Source organism: Danio aesculapii, chromosome 4 (genome assembly GCF_903798145.1).
Source record: "Danio aesculapii chromosome 4, fDanAes4.1, whole genome shotgun sequence".
Classification (NCBI taxonomy): Eukaryota; Metazoa; Chordata; class Actinopteri; order Cypriniformes; family Danionidae; genus Danio; species Danio aesculapii.
Genome location: NC_079438.1, coordinates 46,509,972 through 46,529,908, shown reverse-complemented (window position 1 = coordinate 46,529,908; position 19,937 = coordinate 46,509,972). Strand labels below are relative to the sequence as shown.

General features: G+C 37.3%; 1 protein-coding gene across 1 annotated transcript in view; it reads right to left on the bottom strand.

The window, feature by feature from the left end:
- hmga2 (high mobility group AT-hook 2) overlaps positions 1-16,327 on the bottom strand; it is a 39,226-nt gene extending 22,899 nt beyond the window's left edge. Inside the window, exons 1-3 of the mRNA XM_056455843.1 lie at positions 15,709-16,327; positions 13,456-13,542; positions 5,876-5,926 (exon numbers count right to left, since the gene is read on the bottom strand). Coding sequence (XP_056311818.1) covers positions 5,876-5,926; positions 13,456-13,542; positions 15,709-15,825 — 255 coding nt within the window. The 5' untranslated portion in view covers positions 15,826-16,327. The remainder of the gene's footprint in view (positions 1-5,875; positions 5,927-13,455; positions 13,543-15,708) is intronic.
- Between the last annotated feature and the right edge of the window lie 3,610 nt (positions 16,328-19,937).

The following is a 19,937-nucleotide window of genomic DNA, read 5'->3' as shown; positions in this document are numbered from 1 at the left end:
GGTGGAATGGACATGATTAAACCAATTTTCTCTCCTCTTATAGCCACCTCCCACTATTAACCATTTAGGGGGGTGAAACTAAAGTGGGGGAGGGGGACAAAGGAAAACATTCCAGCGGCCCCTTGTAGCCAAAAAGGATATGCTATAATTAGTTCCAGGAGGGCGAGCAGTAGCTGAATGAAGAAAACCGACTTGTTTATCCAGAAGAGGAATGGCAAAGCTCTTGTCAAGTCCACCCTGTATATGCGGAGACCGCCGTGCAGCCTCTCGGCCACGTCAATTCATCTGTGACATGCTAAACAGATCATAACCCACACACAATGACCCATACAAGAGGATGGCGCGCTACAGACGCACACGTTTCCCATTGCCCATTCATAAAAAAGGAGACAGGAAGAGAAAAATAATTTGGTTTTCTGCCTCAGACTACATTGGCTGAACTCAAAGTCTTGGCACACATCTGGACATTCTTTTTTTTTTTTTGATGCTCTGATGTTCAGATTGGAGCACTATCGCTCACTGCTTTCCATCTCTGAGTCAGTATCATTCATGCACTTGGCTATAAGTTCCTCTCGGACTTATTCACAGGATGTCATACCACTATGCCCACTCCACATTCAGGATGTTTGTAGTATGACTATAGCCTAATGACTATGCCTCTAGATTCACTCCAGCTTGTAACACTCATACCAATTGAATGTCTTTGGGTAAAAGAAAAAAATTCTACCTTGTATGTTGGTTAAAGACTATAGGGGATTTCATTTTGCATGTTCCTCGAAGTGCTCCGGTTTCCCCCCAGTCCAAAGACATGAGGTGTAAGTGAATTGGGAAACAAACTCGGCCATAGTCAACAATATGTGTGAATGTAAGTGTTTCCCAGTACTAGTTGCGGAGGGAAGGGCATCTGCTGTGTAAAACAAGTGCTGAAATCTAACACCTCTGATAAATAAGGGACTAAGCTAAAGGAAAATGAATGAATAAATTATATCTTATAGAATTTTTTATAATTGAAAATAAATATTTCTACTATGGTTTTTAATGACGCGCGACTCGCATTGACAGGTGAAAATCCGATCAACCTGCTTACACTGCAGACACAAGGGCACGGATCCGATTCATATTGGATAAATTTCCACAAATGAACAAGGCCTGAATCTGATTTGAGTAAATCGAAATTCATGTGTTTTTTCCTACTGCTTACACGTACGTGGGCCATTTCCGATCTGTGCCACATGAGAGGAAAAAAAAAAAAAATCGGAATTGAGTCACTTGAACCATGCAGTGTTAATGCAGCCAAAAACTCCTAAATGAGACATCTATATTTATTTATATGATGTATATTTACATTAAAAATACCCTCGTTTTAAGAAAAATTAGCACAAATGCCTAGAATTAACATATTTCAGTCTATAAAACTGCTTTTATAATTTCAATTTATATAAAAAAGATGACTAAATAAATAATACAATTTGCATTTAATGAATAAAGAGTATTTAAACATGTTTAATAAAAATAATAAAATCCAATAAAAAAGAAATCACTATTGTTGAAGTCAGAAAGGAAAGTGTTTAAAAGCCCAGGCCTGTTTGTTTCTCCAGATAGTAAAATTTATGACACTTCCATGAGAAAAATCTCTCGCTCACTAACAAAATCCTGCCCTTGCTTAAGTCTAGTTAACCTTTGACCCATAATGTTTTAGTTTGTTAGCTTGCACTTCACTCGCAAAGGCAAACAATTATTTTGCAGGGTTTATGCATTTGAAATGAAGCTTAAACTTCATGGATGAAAAATATTCCAAAGCTAATTTTTGTCCTAATTTGGTCAAACAGATTTCATGTCCTCTGCAACCAACACATTGCTCTACCTCATGTAAATATCAAAACATCACAAACAATCATTTTAAACAAAAGTGTCATTAATTTCATTGCGTTGAATATTCATAACTAAAAATCTTTCCTTTTCCCGCAGCTGTGTGAGAACAACCTTTTACAAAGTCTATTTTGCATCTACAAAGCAAATCACTTCATTATCTATTTGTTTAAGGCTAACTGACATCAATGTGTGGGTGGATCAAGTGTGTCCGAGTGAGTGGGAGTGTGTGTTTGTAGGCATGTGCGTGTGAGCGTGTATCTGCATCACGCAGTCATCATGAAAGAGCAGCCGAATGCACCTTTGGGCCTCAGTACAAAGGAAACAGCGCAATAAATATAAACTTTATAAGTTCAGTTCAAAGAGTCACATGCTCATTCAAACAGACACTTCTGGGGCAACTTTTACCCTGGTATATGGTTAAAACAAACAAAAAAAAACATTCTGTATTGCTGAAAATATCAAACTACTTCAGCAAAACAAATGTCATTGACCTTATTATTAAACACTTACACTCACCGGCCACTTTATTAGGTACACCTTACTAGAACCACGTTGGACCCCCCTTTGCCTTAATTCCTCGTGGCATATGTTTAAGAAGGTACTAGAAAATTCCTCAGAGATTTCGGTCCATATTGACATGATAGCATCACATAGTTGCTGCAGATTTGTCAGCTGCACATCCATGATGCGAATCTCCCGTTCAACCACACCCCAAAGGTGCTCTATTGGATTGAGCTCTGGTGACTGTGGAGGTCTTATGAGTACAGTGAACTCATTGTCATGTTTAAGAATCCAGTCTAAGATGATTCGCGCTTTAAAACATGGCGCGTTATCCTGCTGGAAGTAGCCATCAGAAGATAGGTACACGGTTATTCTAAAGGGATGGACATGGTCAGCAACAATACTCAGATAGGCTGTGGCGTTCACACAATGCTCAATTGGTACAAGTGGGCCCAAAGTGTGCCAAGAAAATATCCCCCACACCATTACACCACCACCACCAGCCTGAACTGTTGATATTAGTCAGAATGGATCCATGCTTTCATGTTGTTGATGGCAAATTTTGACCCTACCATCCGAATGTCACAGCAGAAATTGAGACTCATCAGACCAGGTAACGTTTTTCCAATCTTCTATTGTCCAATTTTGGTGAGCCTGTGTGAATTGTAGCCTCAGTTTCCTGTTCTTAGCTGAAAGGAGTGGCACCTGCTGTGGTTTTCTGCTGCTGTAGCCCATCTGCCTCAAGGTTGGATGTGTTGTATGTTCAGAGATGCTCTTCTGCATACCTCAGTTGTAACGAGTGGTTATTTGAGTTACTGTTGCCTTTCTATCAGCTGGAAGCAGTCTGGTCATTCTCCTCTGTCCTCTGGCATCAACAAGGCATTTGCATCCACAGAACTGCCACTCACTGGATATTCTCTCTTTTTCTGACCATTCTCTGTAAACCCTAGAGATGGTTGTGCATGAAAATCCCAGTAGATCAGCAGTTTCTGACATACTCAGGCCAGCTCAACACCCATGACATGTTCAAAGTCACTTAAATCACCTTTCTTCCCCATTTTGATGCTCGATTTGAACTGTAGCAGATCATTTTGACCATGACTACATGCCTAAATGCATTGAGTTGCTACCATGTGATTGGCTGAATTTGCGAGCAGTTGGACAGGTGTACCTAATAAAGTGGCCGGTGACAGATCTCATTTCCCCCTCACTAAAAAAAGATCTCATTTGAGCCCTGAGTTTGAGTCCGGCTCTTTCAGTTCAACAGAAATTATTAAAATAAAACTTTTAACAAAACACTAGATGGTAATATCTGAATCAATGTGTCTAATACATTACAAACGTTGCTCTCCAATGCGGTGAGTGAATGCTGAACTTTAGTATGGTAGCTATAGGGGCTCAGCCGAGACCTGGAGGTAAAGGCTGTTTTTGGAAACGTTCGGCTAACATGTGACTCGAATCACATTCCTGGATGATAGAGTCAGATGGGTCATGTTTTCCTCCAATACAAATGTACTCATTTCTGTATTGAACAAATTATTTAAGCCCCCCTGGCATATCTGCTATATGAGAATCCATGCAACTTCGTCACACTAAAAATCTAAGCTGAATTTTATACTGACTTTTAAACATTTGCACACTGTATATCAACTGTGTCCCATCAGTAAATGCATATAGTGAATTCTGATGTGACACACTTTTGGATCTTTCAAAGCAGTGTGTGTGTGTGTGTGTCTGTGTGTGTGTGTGTATGTGTGTGTGTGTGTGTGTCCAGGGGCCTCGGAATGCTTTGCTTTTCCTGTCTGCCTGAGAAAAATCCATAAGGACACAGAGTCGGCTTGCCACAAAGGGTTCATTCTCCCCATATCTCCACACAGTCATCCTGGTGGCACTTTTAACTGCCTGCAGCTTTACTCCTCCGGCTATCAATCAAACGTGTCACTGGCAGGCTAATAAACACTGAAAACTTCAGGATAACGGAGGAATCGTTCATGCAAACGGAGAGCAAGCAACTGCACAATTTCCACCCTCTTTTGCATGTTGGTGATATCTTATTGTTTCAATTTAATGGTGTCTGTATTATTTAATTTTCCAAAATAAATTAAATTTGGTGTCTGCATTAATTAGATTTAAGCAAGTGAATTTATATACAAGTATGGTGTATTTTTTATGCATCGATAGGTTATTATCGTCATTCAGTGTAGCATTTATCTGAACAGTACCTAGTACATAATTTAATTTACAATATTTAATAAAAAGTTTACGTTAAAAAAGCAAAAATGCTACTTTTTGTAGAAGTTTTTACCCCTAAAGTAATATAAATATATACAGTGGCATGTTTTTGTGTGTAAATAAAGTTTACATCAGCAAGACATTAAATTTATCACACAAAAAGTGCTTCATATTTATATTATTAATTATATTACTTTTCTAAGTAACAAGTAACGCATTACTTTTAAAAATTAAGTAATAATATTTGAGTTATTTTTAAAAAGAATGTAATGCAAGTTACTTTTTAGTTTAATTAATTAGCTTATACAAAATAAATAGCTGAATTAAAATGAACATAGTCATGTTGAATCCCACACTCCATGAGAGAATGAAAATTTGAATTAAAAAGTGTTCATTTAAATTCACAGTAATATGCTTTCCTTCAACTGTCTGTAAATAAAACTGTTTATATTCATGTGATATTACATTTATATCACTTTGTATAAATATCAATCCATATACAGTTGAAGTCATAATTATTAGCTCCCCTGAACTATTAGCCCCCGTTTATTTTTTCCCCAATTTCTGTTTAACGAAGAGAAGATTCTTTCAACACATTTCTAAACATAATAGTTTTAATAACTCATTTCTAATAACTGATTTATTTTATCTTTGCCATGATGACAGAAAATCATATTTGACTAGATATTCTTGAAGACACTTCTATACAGCTTAAAGTGACATTTAAAGGCTTAACTAGGTTAATTAGGTTAACTAGGCAGGTTAGGGTAATTAGGCAAGTTACTGTATAACGATGGTTTGTTCTGTAGACTATCTAAAAATATATAGCTTAAAGGGGCTAATTATATTGACCTTAAAATGTTTTTTAAAAAATTTTAAACTGCTTTTATTCTAGCCGAAATAAAACAAATAAGACTTTCTTCAGAAGAAAAAATATTATCAGACATACTGTGAAAATTTCCTTCCTCTGTCAAACATAATTTGGGAAATATTTTAAAAAGAAAAAAAAATTCAAAGGGGGCTAATAGTTTTGACTTTAACTGTATATAATATAGGTCAATGTAGCATGAATACAAGTTCTACTTACATTTTCTGTTGTTTGATCAATAAATTAATTTAAAAGCATAAGAAATTTTTCCCAAAACATAACAGAAAGGAATTCTATAATGATAAAAATTCTAATAAAAAATGTGGACAGCTTTGAAAGGTAACTGATCTCATATTTCAATGAAGGTGCCTAGTTATATACGACCAATATAAACAAACTCACCCATTTCCTGGGTCTTCCTCTAGGTCTTTTCTCCCCTGTGGTCTCGGCTTTCTGCAAATGCCAACAAACCATGAATTAGTGGCCGGTATTTCATCAAGTGCTTTAAACAAATTTTTCAGGCACACAATTTGTCACAAAGCAAAGTCATTTTCAAATATGGCCACAAAAGGAAAAGGTGAAATGCTAGAGCTCAATTTCCTCCAACGCTTTTAATGCAAAAAAAAAAAAAAAAAGAGTTTGTAATGTATATCTGGGCCTCCAACAATGAACTGTCTCCATTGCTCAAGCTCCTGGTCTACGCGGCGTAATATTTCACTACAGGAATTTTATGCCATTCAAGTGTAAATAAGAGCACCATTATCAGCAAAACCACCCAGATAAGGGCCATGAAAGACAGTTATGGGCTTGCTATCACAGCGGCTCCAACTTAATAACAGGGGTCTATTGAAGTAGTCTGTTAAAATAAAACACTTTGGAGGCGAAAGTCTTTAAAGTAACAATATTTAGATTTTTTTTTAGCTTTACATACATTTATGGTCATCTAATCACAATGTGTATTGCAGAATTTGGTTTAAGAATACAAATCTCTAAAAAACAACCCTGCCTTTTCGAAAGTCTACTTTGCTCAGATTGGTCAGATGGCCCCAGGGTTTCTTCAGGTTTCACTAAGTCAAATTTAAGATTTTTTTGAAATTTCTGACATATACAGGGCTATACGCTTTTTTTTTAATGCCCAGCAGAAAAAATATACTTGCTACATCAAAAAACTAATTCGTATTAGTCATTTCTTAGCCACATATTTTTAATAATGTGTCAAAACCAGTGGTGTAAAGAGTACTGAAAAATCATACTCAAGTAAAAGTACCATTATTTGCCTTGAAATGTAGTGCAAGTAGAGTAAAAGTATCTGTTGTAATAATTACTCAAGTATTAGTAAAAAGTAGACCTTTCAAAAGTACTCAAGAGTAGTGAGTAGTGAGTATTATGCTGTACAAAGCTGATGCATTTACATGTAACTTGTGTATGTGTGCAAACGTAACATTCTGTAGTGCATTTAGTTATTGTCCAGCAAGCACACAACATCATAAGATGTTAATATTAGGTTAGATTTAGGTTGTGATATCAGGTGACAAAAATTCAATGTCTATCTAGCATCTAAGGACAACGTTATTTTGATGTCCAATAATAACATTAAATGATGATGATATCTGGTTGATTTTAGGTTGTGTTAGAAAGTGACCAAAATCTAACGTCAAGCCAACATCTTAAACCAACGTCATATTGACATCAAATACTGATTTATTTGTCAGGTATGGCAACCAAAATCAAACAAAGTAAAAATTAAGAGCCTTTTAAAGTGATTTAAGACCTACAAGACAATATTTCATTTAATTTAAGACTTTGTTTTGGAAATTTAAGAAATTTTAAGACTTTTTAAGACCCTGCAGATACCCTGGGCCCAGTCTGTTGTGATTGATCGCCACTTAAAGTGCATGTCAAAAACCAAAACCCATAAGAATATCTGCACAAAAGCTAGTGATGCTGTCATTTTACCTTATCAATTGGAAATTGGAGCTGAAAACAACATCTACTTGACATGTTGAAAACACAAACCCAGCTCTTCCAGGCTTCAGACATTATTTCAGGGAAGCCAATGAAAAAGCATAGGTTGGAATTGTGCATATTTCTATAAGTCCTTTATTTTGTTGTATTACCATTGAGTCGATTACTTTGATCCTTTCTTGAAAGACAGGGTAGGATTTCCCAAGAACATTATGCGTCATTCATGCAATAATCCTCTGACATGGTAACTGCAATAATTTGACAGTAGAGTGTTTCCCCTGCAGGTTTGAAAGGTGGTGCCTTCCCACCGCGGTCGAAGACAATTAACAAGACAAGACGCGTCTCCATTATTTATAGGATATAAAGTTTTCTTCTGGCCGTGGGCTTTTGTCATGCAGAGCCCTGCAGGAAACCTTATTCAAATCATCAAACATCTATGAATTCTGCGAATGACCCAGGAACGGTAGGTGTCAGAGGTATCATGTTTGTCATTCGAGCGAGATACAAATCAATGCTGGTAGAGTGTGTGTCTATCTAACCTATTAACAACATCACCTTGCTTAAGCATTACATTAATTGCAGTTCAATTCGGCTACCACCGCAAGCATATTTCAAACCTGTACTGCAGCTACATTTAAACTTCGTGCACACATTGTTGAGGTTTTAATGCACAACACTTGTTGGTTGAAAATGAATTTTAAGTATTTTGTGGCCTTAAGGGTACACATTACTACTTTAAGACACTAATGTGCACCTTTTAGGGGTAGATATGGTACAAACTTGTATCTGTGATGAGCTGTTGTACCCCTAAAGGTACAATTTTAGTACATTTTCTTCTGACAGCCAGTCAAGAGTTAGTCAGTCATACGGGTTTGGAAAGACATGAGAGTGAGTAAATGATGACAGACTATTCTTTTTGGGCAAACTATCCATTTAAACCTGTATTATTATTATCGTTGGAGACTTCTACAATGCACCTCTGTCTCGTGTTGTGTGTGATGTGTTCAGCCCTGTTTGTATCAGTCTGTTTGCCCTGACTAAGTATGCAGGCATTGTCAAGGCTCGCATTACTACTTATTCAACAAGCACAGTTTGTTTTGAATACCCCAAGGACGCTTCACCGTTCTGCAAAGGCATGACAGACTGGAGAAACATAAACCTGAGCATCGCAGTTCACGACACAGCCACTACGAAAGGACACAGAGGCAGGTCAGTTTGCAAGGATTGCAGGATTGCAAACTGGTTGAAATGTGATGTAAATGCTAGATCTTATGATGCATTGCAAAAACTTGAGCTTTCTCAAAGACAGCATCCCTTTAACCTCGCCTCTCCTTGTCTGTGTCTTTCTCAGTGTCTCTGTTTGTCTGTCTTAGTCCAATCAGTGTCTCCCAGCCCTCAGTCCTCTGTTGGGGATGCTGCATTTTTAATCAGGAGATTTAATGGTCTGCAAGCCGACACCCTGATCAATTAATCATGTCTGTGTTTGCGCGTCTCGTCCAGCCAAGTCCCGTGTCCGTGGCAGACACAAGCCGGGCGCTTGCTGTCCTCTTCGACACCAGGACATCCTGGCATGCGTGTGAGGCCGGGGACAAGGCCATCTCTCATTAATGGAAAGGGAGGGCCAGCCTTGCCTCTGCCAAACCCACTTTTGCGAATGGAGAGTTTAAAATTAGCCCCCTGATGCCCCGTATCAAGTTCCAACAATGTCTGGTTAATGGAAAATATTCGGGCAAGTCATTAATGCCAGTCTGATCACAGCTAGACGGAGATGATCTGGGTATGTGTGTTGACAGTTAAAACCGTGGTAGTAACCATCAAGGTACATCATGGTTACTCTGATTTAGACTGCATTGCTCATATGATACCAGCTCTGTGGGTTCTTTGATGCAATTAAGAGCTTACAATGGCAGAATCTGTATTGATTCAATTAATAATCATTATTAATTGAAAACTAAATTTCAAGAACCTGGAGTTTTTTGTACATTCACTGGATTGTCTCAAGGCTCTATCTATCATCTATGCATCTATCGGTCCATCTTTCAATTAATCAATCAATCAATTCAACCACACATTATTCATCCATTGCTCCAATAATTTACCCATCCACTCTATGATTGATACCTCACAAAATCCATCCATACCAATCCATACCATCTTTCTATCATTCCATCATTTACCCATCATCAATCCATGTGTCAATCCATCTCCCTAAGTGAAGTCTTATAAACTAATTTCGAGAGGAGCACATGGCATGATTAATCGCAGCTGGTCTTTCATCTGCAGAATCATCCAAGCCTACAATAAATACTCATTACATTTCTCATTTATTGTATTTTATTAACGTCTACCCCTACCCCAACTCTAAACCCAACCGTCACAGCAATGTAAACACAGTAGTCGTACCATGTATAATTTGTTATTTATTAAATAATCCAATAAATTGTATTTCATTAACGCCTACCCACACCCCAACCCTAAACCCAACCATCACAGTACTGTAAAAATATTAATTATTGATATACAATGTTACAAAAATAATGGTATATTGATGTGCGAATCCGCAACTGTATCCTATCTAGATTATCCCCGTCTACCCGATCTCCCCCTTTCCTCCTTTACCAGAGCGAGCTCTCGAGAACTACCTGATCTCTGACCCCCTTACATGCTAATTGACTGGAGCTTGGCTGGAGCCATCGGCTCAATTATCTCCTAGGTCAGGGTTCTCTCCTGGAACAGCATGCCAAACTTACAATTAGTATCAAGCAATATCTAAGTGTGAACTCTTGAAATCAATTAATCTCTATCACTCAATCCTCTACTAACCCATCCCTCTATCATAACATCCATCTATCATCACTTTAGCCATCTCTCTTGATGTCCATCCATCCATCTGTCTATCTATCAATCCATCCCTCTTTAAGTCCATACAACCCAATGCATCCCTCTCTATCGATCCATCTATCCATTCATTTATCTACCCTTTCCTCTATTGATACATCCACCCCCTCTCTATTTCAATCAATCAATTCATCCATCCAAAATATTAAAAGAACAATGGTTTCCTTCAGTTTTCTCCATGCAATCCTTACTCTCAGCAGGAGCTGGTTCTTCCAATATTTGTTGGCAAGTGCAAGGTCCTCTACTAACCCTCTATCATACTATCAGTATACCATCACTTTACCCATCTCTCTTGATGTCCATCCATCTTGCTGTCTATCTATCAAGCCATCTATCCCTCTGTAAATCCATACAACCCTGCCAATCCATCCCTCTATAAATCTATTTATCCCTAGCAGTCCATCCATCCATTAATCTACCCTTTCCTCTATTGATACAGCCAATATCTCCATTGTTCTTTCAATATTTGTTGGCAAGTGCAAGGTCCTCTACTAATCCATCCCTCTATCATACTATCAGTATATCATCACTTTACCCATCTCTCTTGATGTCCATCCATCTCACTGTCTATCTATCAATCCCTCTGTAAATCTATACGACCCTACCAATCCATCGCTCTATAAATCCATTTATCTCCATCCATCCACTTATCTACCCTTTCCTTTATTGATACATCCACCCCATCTCTATATCAATCAATCAATTCATCCATCCAAAAAAATTGACAGAACAATGGATTCTTCCACTTTTCTTCATGCAGTACTTCCTCTTTGCAGGAGCTTGTGTTTCCATGTTTTGGCAAGTGCAAGGTCAAGACAGTGGAAGGAGACAGAGAAGTTGACTGATTCCCAAATTTGACTCCTTTCATAATGGTAGACTATTTAGTTCATGTTATATCCCAACAAACCTATACGGGATGAGACAGGATTATGCTCACAGAAAAGTCCTCTAGTTTTCAAAGGGGGGCTGTGTGTTTACAGTGGTACATAACTTGCAAAAAAGAGAACAGCCAATGCTGTCAGTGAGTTATTAACACAGCCTAATTCCGCAAGTAGACATTTCAGCTCTCCACGGCGGCTCGGAGATGAGAAACACACAGTAATACTTTTAAAAAACCAAACGCACTGACAGTTAAAGGGGACTTCCCACAAGCATATGCCAGACTAGACCACACACAAGCAAGGCAGAAATGCTAATGACTTCATCACAAAACGCTCGCCAGAACAACCCCTCTTTAAAGGCATTCCCAATACATAAACAGAATCCAGCAATTACGGCTATACTGATGCACACCAACTAAATATTATGCGATGCTGTGATTTGCTTTTCTGTTTACATGGGCATTAGTAAGGAATGGGAACAGAGTTCGTTTGGCAGTATGCAACAGTGCATGCTCTATACTCCCTGCATAGAGTATGCGCTTCATGTGCGCGTGTGTATATGCCTGCATGTTTGTGGTTCTTTCACATATGCGTGGTAATTTGCCTAAGACGAGACAGAGAGGGGCTATTTATGTGTGTGGATCTGACTGCTACTTTTAGGTGTGTAGGTCAGCAGGACTCCCCTTGCCACATTACTGGAGCTTAGTGTTAACTGCTCTGCTAAAACACACAGCAAAGACATTCGGGTCACTGTGGTCCGTTCACACAGGCAACACTGAGGCTTTATGATAAAGAAGCAGCCCCCAAAATTCACACAGACACACACACACACACACACCCCGGATGTTGACACATTTCACATGCTTCTAAATTTTCCTAACACGTTCCTGATAAATGATTCATAAAAATGGTAAGAGCCCATTTACTCGGTTAACAATGCCAAGATTAATATTCCTGGTCTTGGAAAGTAGTGTACAGTAGATAGGCCAGACAGATACACTGAAGAATAGAAGGATACATAGAAAAATCATAGACAGACAGATATATAAACATGGATGGATGGATGGATGGATGGATGGATGGATGGATGAATGGATGGATGGATGGATGGATGGACAAATACCACGTTGAATGGATGGAAAATAAATAATATGGAAAGGTGGAAAATTTATAATATTGAAAATAGCTCATATGGATGGATGGAAGGATGGATGGATGGATGGATGGAAAATATATGATATGGATGGATGGATGGAAAATATATAATATGGAAAATATATGATATGGATGGATGGATAGATGGATGGAATATCAATTGGATGGATGGATGGATGGATGTTATATCTATTGGGTGAGTGGATGGATGGATGGATGGATGAATGGATGGATGGATGGAAATTTTATTATATGGAAAATATATAATATAGATGGATGGATAGATGAAATATCAATTGGATGGATGGATGGATGTTATATCTATTGGGTGAGTGGATGGATGGATGGATGGATGAATGGATGGATGGATGGATGGAAATTTTATTATATGGAAAATATATAATATAGATGGATGGATAGATGAAATATCTATTGGATGGATGGATGGATGGATGGATGGTATATCAATTGGGTGAGTGGATGGATGGATGGATGGATGGATGGATGGATGGATGGATGGATGGATGGATGGGTGAATGGATGGATGGATGGATGGAATATCAATTGGATGGAAGGATGATGGATTGATGGTTTATTGGGTGGATTATGGATAAAATATCAAATGGATGGATGAATGATCATTAATCCAAACATGAATTGGTGCATGATTAATATATTATTTGGACAAATGTATGTATGGATGGATGGATAAAATATGAAATGGATGAAGAGACGATTTCAAATTTATGGATGGATGTGAAAAACATCTAATTCAGTTGTTCAAAACATATGAAATGGATGAATAGATTGACAAATGAATGATATCAATTAAACGGGTGGATGGATGTATTATTTTTAAGGCATAATCAATGGATTTCTGGTGTTAAAGGATTTGAAATGTACAACCTGGAGGTGAAGAACTGCGCAACGATTGGCAGAGAACTTCAAGAACTTCAAAAGGCCATGGAATGAATCAAATGGACAAACAGATGGATGGATAAAAAGACAGAAAAGATAGCTAGATCTGTGTCTTGAGTTTGTTTGTGACTGGTCAGGTGTTCAGAACATTTCTCTGATTCTCACCTTCTGCGCTGCTTTGGAGGGAACCTTGTTCTTGCTTCCTTTGGGGCGTCCCCTTGGTCGTTTGGGGACAGGCTCTCCTGTGGGTTCCTGAAGGGGAAAGGAGGTGAACTTAGGCCATGAAAACAGTAAACAAAGCTTTTGAGTACTGCTGCACCACTTTCTATCAGCAAACCACGAGTCATTTATTTGGATGAATGCACAAGCACACTTTTGAAGCAAATTATTAAGGGGTTTAAATGATAAAACACTTTCCTGAAATCAAATGTTACTGGATCATGTGCTTAGGTTAGGTAATATGACAAACTACACCTGTGGTTATGCTACTGTGTGAACTTGAGGTGAAATGACTACATACATCCATTTAAAACAAACATTAGGACTAAATACTTGCAAAATAGTGCAGGTCCACCTTGGTTATATTTGTTGGTGGCATTTGCAATCTAATTAATTTATTAATAGATAAATAAATATATGAATAAATTATTTTAAATAATAAATTAATTAAATATAAGGTTTTTAAAGGTAGCCCTTCAAAAAGTGTCCAAATATTTCTGTTTATATGCACTTCTGTTTACATATGCACTTAATCTCAAAGAATACAGGGTCCCTAACAACCACACACACATTAACCAGTGGTCTCCCATTCACTCGGTGCTTTACTAGTTAAGAGCAAACAGTGACGTGTATATATGCATATGTGCACATAAAAAACAACTACATTTAAACATAATTCTTGCACAGAGCACAGACATGTTTACAATTTGTAGCCATGAAAGATGACAGAGTTGGACTGAATTAACAGCAAGATAACAGAGCAATTATAACAAAGGTAATTACAGAATTAATAAGACAGCAATTACTATATGTATCTGCAATGATTTAAATATATATAAATATATAGTCATTTTAATACAAAGTAATTTTCTGTTTTATTGCAGTGGTAAATGCCACCTAAAATCAGCATTTAATGACTGATTGATTTATATTTAACCCCACTTGCCAGCTCATCCTGATGTCCACTTGCAATTAGAGGTACAAGAGTGACTCACTGGTGAATTACTTAAGATAGTGAATCACATCCTCCAAGCACGAACACTCAAAACAAGAATTTTGAAGGATGTGGTAATGACTAAACAGTTAAATGTTCAGTGCATTTCAAGTACATTCTTGTTGTTATAGTAACCACTGCTCACATCCACAACAAAAAATAAATCCAAATGTCAATTCACAGCATTTCTCAAATATTAAACTAAAATCAGGGCTGATTAAACTAAACTGGATTTCATCTCAGCACATTAAGAGAAGCCTGTAGCGCAGCCTATACGTTTACATTCAACCAGAGCGACTCTGTAAAGTGCATTAGCATTACATATAATAGAGCGTTGTGATCAACAGATGGCAAGCGTGTAATTTTGGAATGCTATCTGCTATAGGAAAGAAGTGCTTCCTGCACAAATGCAAACAAGTGCTACTCGTACAACAAGCCAAATACTTGTGCAGGCTATACATTCAGACTGCAGGAAAGAGAAACTTCTAATGCTCACAATAAAGCACACAATTACTTTTGTCTAAAAACACCAAGGGAACATGCTTGAATTGAGTAGAATAAACTTTTTTGACATAAAATTATGTTGTTGACATTTCAAGCAGTGACAGCAGTGAGTCATGCATTAATTAATTAAAACTATTTCCAATCCATCTGTATTAATTAGAATATATGCACTTTCCTAAAACTAAATGTAATCAAGTACTGAAATAAAAAAAGATAATAAAAAACTTTTAAAAAGGAAAACTACATTCATAATGTTGATTTTCTCTTTATAAAATGGATTGCACAGATAAATGTGTACTGCAGTACATGGTGTGCAAAAATATGCAATGCCTTTTTTGTGTAATGCACACAACACAATGCACAACATTAAATATAGGATAAAGATTTAATAAATCTAATTAACGGAGCTTATTAAAAACATCCGAAATAGCTTATACTGATTCTGGCGAAAAATAAAAACATTCTAAACCACACTTAATCACTATGCTGGTCTACTTGGTCTCCCAGCTGTATAAACTAGTCGCCAAGTTAAAAAGGAGTCCATGTTCACTTTAACACCTGCAACCAGTCCAGCTTTCAAGCAGTGAGTAAACAAGTGCGCAAAAAGTAATATTGCTTACACTGAAAAAGTTTATGAGCAGGTTTAAACACGTCCATTCTAAATTTAGCGAAGGTGGAAGAGAAGGGAGTCGCACACTGACCTGTTGCGGCTTTCTGGGTCTGCCGGGTCCCCTCTTCTTTGGCTCGGCCAGCGCAGGCTCGGGCTGCTCCTGCGATCCTGAAGCCTCGCCGGCGGCTTCCTCTCCGCGCGCGCTCATCCTGTGTGTGTGTATGTGTGTGTGTGTGTGTGAATGAGATCCAAACAGTCTCGCGCACCTTCAGTTCCCGCAGCACGAGCTCTCGGCCGGTCGGTCAGTCAGTCGGTCAATGTCCCGCGGTCAGCAAAACAAAGCGTTCAAAAACCGGTGCGCTCATGCAAAATGTAAATTAAAGCGCGTTGTGTGTTTGTGAGAAGCACGTGCTGCGTCTTGGTTTGGAGAATTTGGCTCACACTCACAACACACACACACAGAGAGGGGGAAAGTCTCCTGTGTAGAATTAAGTGGGGGTGGCTTTAGAAATAAAATAAGCCCGGTGATCGATTGCAGTTTGAACGAGACTTTCGCAGTGTGACAGTGCACGGGCTGATCTCCACGCTACTGCGGATTCAAGAATTTGCGGGGAAAGACTTTACGCCGATTGGTTTGAGTAAAACAAAAAATAGGGGCATTTTAAATGCATCCCTGCTGCCCACACGGAAATATGTTCACATACTGGGGATGAGGATGAGGTATATACATAAAAAATGAGAGAGAGAGAGAGAGAGAGAGAGAGAGAGAGAGAGAGAGAGAGAGAGAGAGAGAGAGAGAGGCGAAAATCACTTTTCCCGTGGGTGGATAACACGAGGAAGGAGGGGGCACGAGAGGCGCAAAAAGAGAGAGAGAGAGAGAGAGAGAGAGAGAGAGAGAGAGAGAGAGAGAGAGAGAGAGAGAGAGAGAGAGAGAGAAAAGAATTGGACAACTGCCAGAGAAAACATGAGAAATACTAAGAGGAGAGACCACATTGAGACAAACTCACGTGTCCAGCACCATTCATGTTACTGGCTTCACTCCAGCACGTTTAAAGACACAGCAGCACCACTTCCTAGATTGTTTATTTGTTTTGTTTTGTTTTTATTGAAGCAATTTGTAAACTTCGTTTTGCATGTTCTTACGATATTCATATAGTTTTCTTTTAGATAGACTTTTCTGAAACAAATATTTGAGATAAAAAAAGTGTATTGTCTTTACAATAAGATCATTTCACATTTCAACAATTTTTAGTAATTTGCAATACACTTGACTTATCCTAATACTATAATAAAAATGATACAAAGAAGTATTAATAAACTTACTAAGGTCACTAAAATTGTAAAGGATATATATATAAACTTTATGGTTAGGAAAATTTCCTGTTGTATGTTTTTACTCATTAAACAAATCATTATTATTAGGTTTGGGAAATGGAAAACAATTTTCAAATTGTTTGTTTTTGTTATTTCCGAAAAAGCGGTTCAAATTACAGTTGCTACAATTTGCCGCACAACTTTGTTTGTAATCTAGCCACATAAATACTTAAATTCGCATTTAATGCGAACCCAATATTACAGTTCGGAAATGGCCAACACCTTGTACATTCTCATTTATTATAGAATTATTATCACAATTATAAAATGGCCAACACTTAATCCACTGTATGTTTCCATTCTATTTGGAAAAAAAAACAATGCTATCTCAGTGCAATTCATACAATTCATAACTTTTTCATTTAGTGGTTAATTTGTATGAAATCATACAGCCTCATTTGTACAAATTAGTAGGGTTTGCTTATACTCCAATGAGGGTTGGGTTTAAGTGCCTTGACTCATTTTAAAGTTGTTTTCAAACCACTGAATTCGTATACGAATTAGCCACTAAACTGACATAACCTAATATACTAAAGTTTCCTCGTGAGATCAGGCTGGAAAAAAATTCTTGCAGTTTTAAAATGGGAAACATTTGTCATGTTTTTGGGCATTACCAAAAAAATGGTACAGTAACTATTACAGCTGCGAAATGGACAACACCATTCATGCTATATATCTGTGTTCATTACAAAGCAAAATAGCCAATATTAAACAATTCCCAACTTTTGATTTAGTGCCTAATTTATATGAATTTTCACAATCTCATTCATAGAGTTAAGTATGATTTGTTAATGCTGAGGGATAGGTTTAGGGGCGGGGTTACAGAGCACGCCTTCTTTTAAAAATCAAACAACTTAGTATTCAATCCAACGCAATCGCACGGCAATTCATAACTTCTTAATTTGGTAGCTAATTCGTACGATCTAATTCATACAATTTAGTACGATTTGCTCATCAACCAATGACGGTTGGGTTTAGGGACGTTTTGGGTTGGGTTTATACTTACGTTTTCTCATGAGATCAGGCTAATGCAGTCCAATTAATTAAATTCAAGTTAAAGTACAGCACTTTTCACAATAATTATCATTGGATGAGTAAAATCATAAGACATTGTACAAATTAGCCACTTTTTCCTCATATGTTTGGCTTGGCTCAATGAGGATGTCCTAAATTGAGTTTGCCAGACTGATCAGAAGTGCATTGTAAGAGAAAGGGAAGCAGTTGTTTTTTGTCCCTGAAGGCCGTGAGCAGCAGCAGCAGCAGCAGATCGACCTCCAGCAGCCGCGTGTGTTTGAAGTCTTCAGCCCATCGACGTGGAGTGAGATCAATTACACAAGAACAACAGTGACAAAGAAGAAAGTGCTTTACGTGGAGGGCCTTTCCCACGATCTGACCGAGCTGCTCCACAAACGCTGCCTCTCCAGATGAATACAACTGTGGCAGAGATGAGCTTTACAACCAAGAGCTAGAGGATCTTCAACTCCAGGAGCCACACAAAGCACAGCAAAGTAGGGAGAAAAAGAGAGAAAACTAAAAGAAAAAGTGAAGCAAGAAATAGTTTATAGTGGATGTTTCCTGGGCCAATGACATGATGCTTTTGTTTTGGGCTGGAAGTTATTCTGTGAAAACTGCAATTATTTTGTTTGTTTAGTTTAAAAGCGTCTAAGCAAATTGCAAAAACGAGAAAATTACAAGAGGGTTTTAAGTAAGCTTGCAGATTGCAAATTATAATAAATACGGTTGAAAATATTCTTGAAAATGTAGCAAATTTATTTAAAAACTTCAAAATAATTGCATCTGTGTTATTATGAGTAAAGAAATTTGCTATCACAAACCATAAACAATGGGATATAATCAAAAGATCTCCCAACAAATATAGATTTTATAAATTTCATCAAACATGGTCTGTCTACTAAAAATCATGTAACCCATTTATATGGAAATTTAATGCAGGATAAATCTGATGACTCTTATTACATCAAAAAAATAGAGAATGAAACATGGGAACAAACATGCAGGAATTGTCATAAGCAGTCAAATATGGAAGGAGTTCGACTGGAAGATGAAGATGAGGTTCTTCAGAGTTCCAATAGTGGTCGCCAAATTCGATAGTTCTTTACAATAATCGCAATGCTGGAGCGGTTGTGGAGAAGTGAGGGACTATGTTCATATATTTTGGGAATGTCCCAAAATACAAGTGTATGGCAGGAGGTTAAAAGGGAGATTAGTAAAGTTTTAGGATACGACATACCAATGCACCCAGTATATTTCCCCCCTGATCAGTTCAGTAAGTCTCACCTATTTGCACTACATGTATTATTAATAACAGCTAGGAGGATAATTACAGTGAACTGGATGAAGATCCCCTGACCTACTAAACGACATAATGGAAACATTGGCTGAATTAGATTCACAGTTGAAGTCAGAATTATTAGCCCTTCCTTTGAGTTTTTTTCTTTTTTAAATATTTCACAAATGATGTTTAACAGAGCAAGGAAATTTTCACAGCATGTCTGATAATATTTTTTCTTCTGGAGAAAGTCTGATTTGCTTTATTTTGGCTAGAATAAAAGCAGTTTTTAATTTTTTGATAAACGAAGCTATTTTTTTTAATACTTCAACTGTATATATTTGAGAAAATGACTGCAGATTTACAATTGAAATCAGATATTTTCCAACAGACCTGGGCATTAATCGAAACATACTTGATCTTTGAAATGCTGATAGGGTTTTTGTTGTAGTTATTGTCTTTATATTGGAGTTTGTTTATTTATTTATCTACTTTTATTTTTTCCCTTTTTTAATGTAACGTTATTATTTTCTATCTATTTGTTTATTTTGTAAACACTCTAAGTAAATGTTATGTTAAAGGGGCTAATAATTTTAACCTTAAAATGTTTTTAAAAAAATTTAAAACTGCTTTTATTCTAGCCAAAATAAAACAAA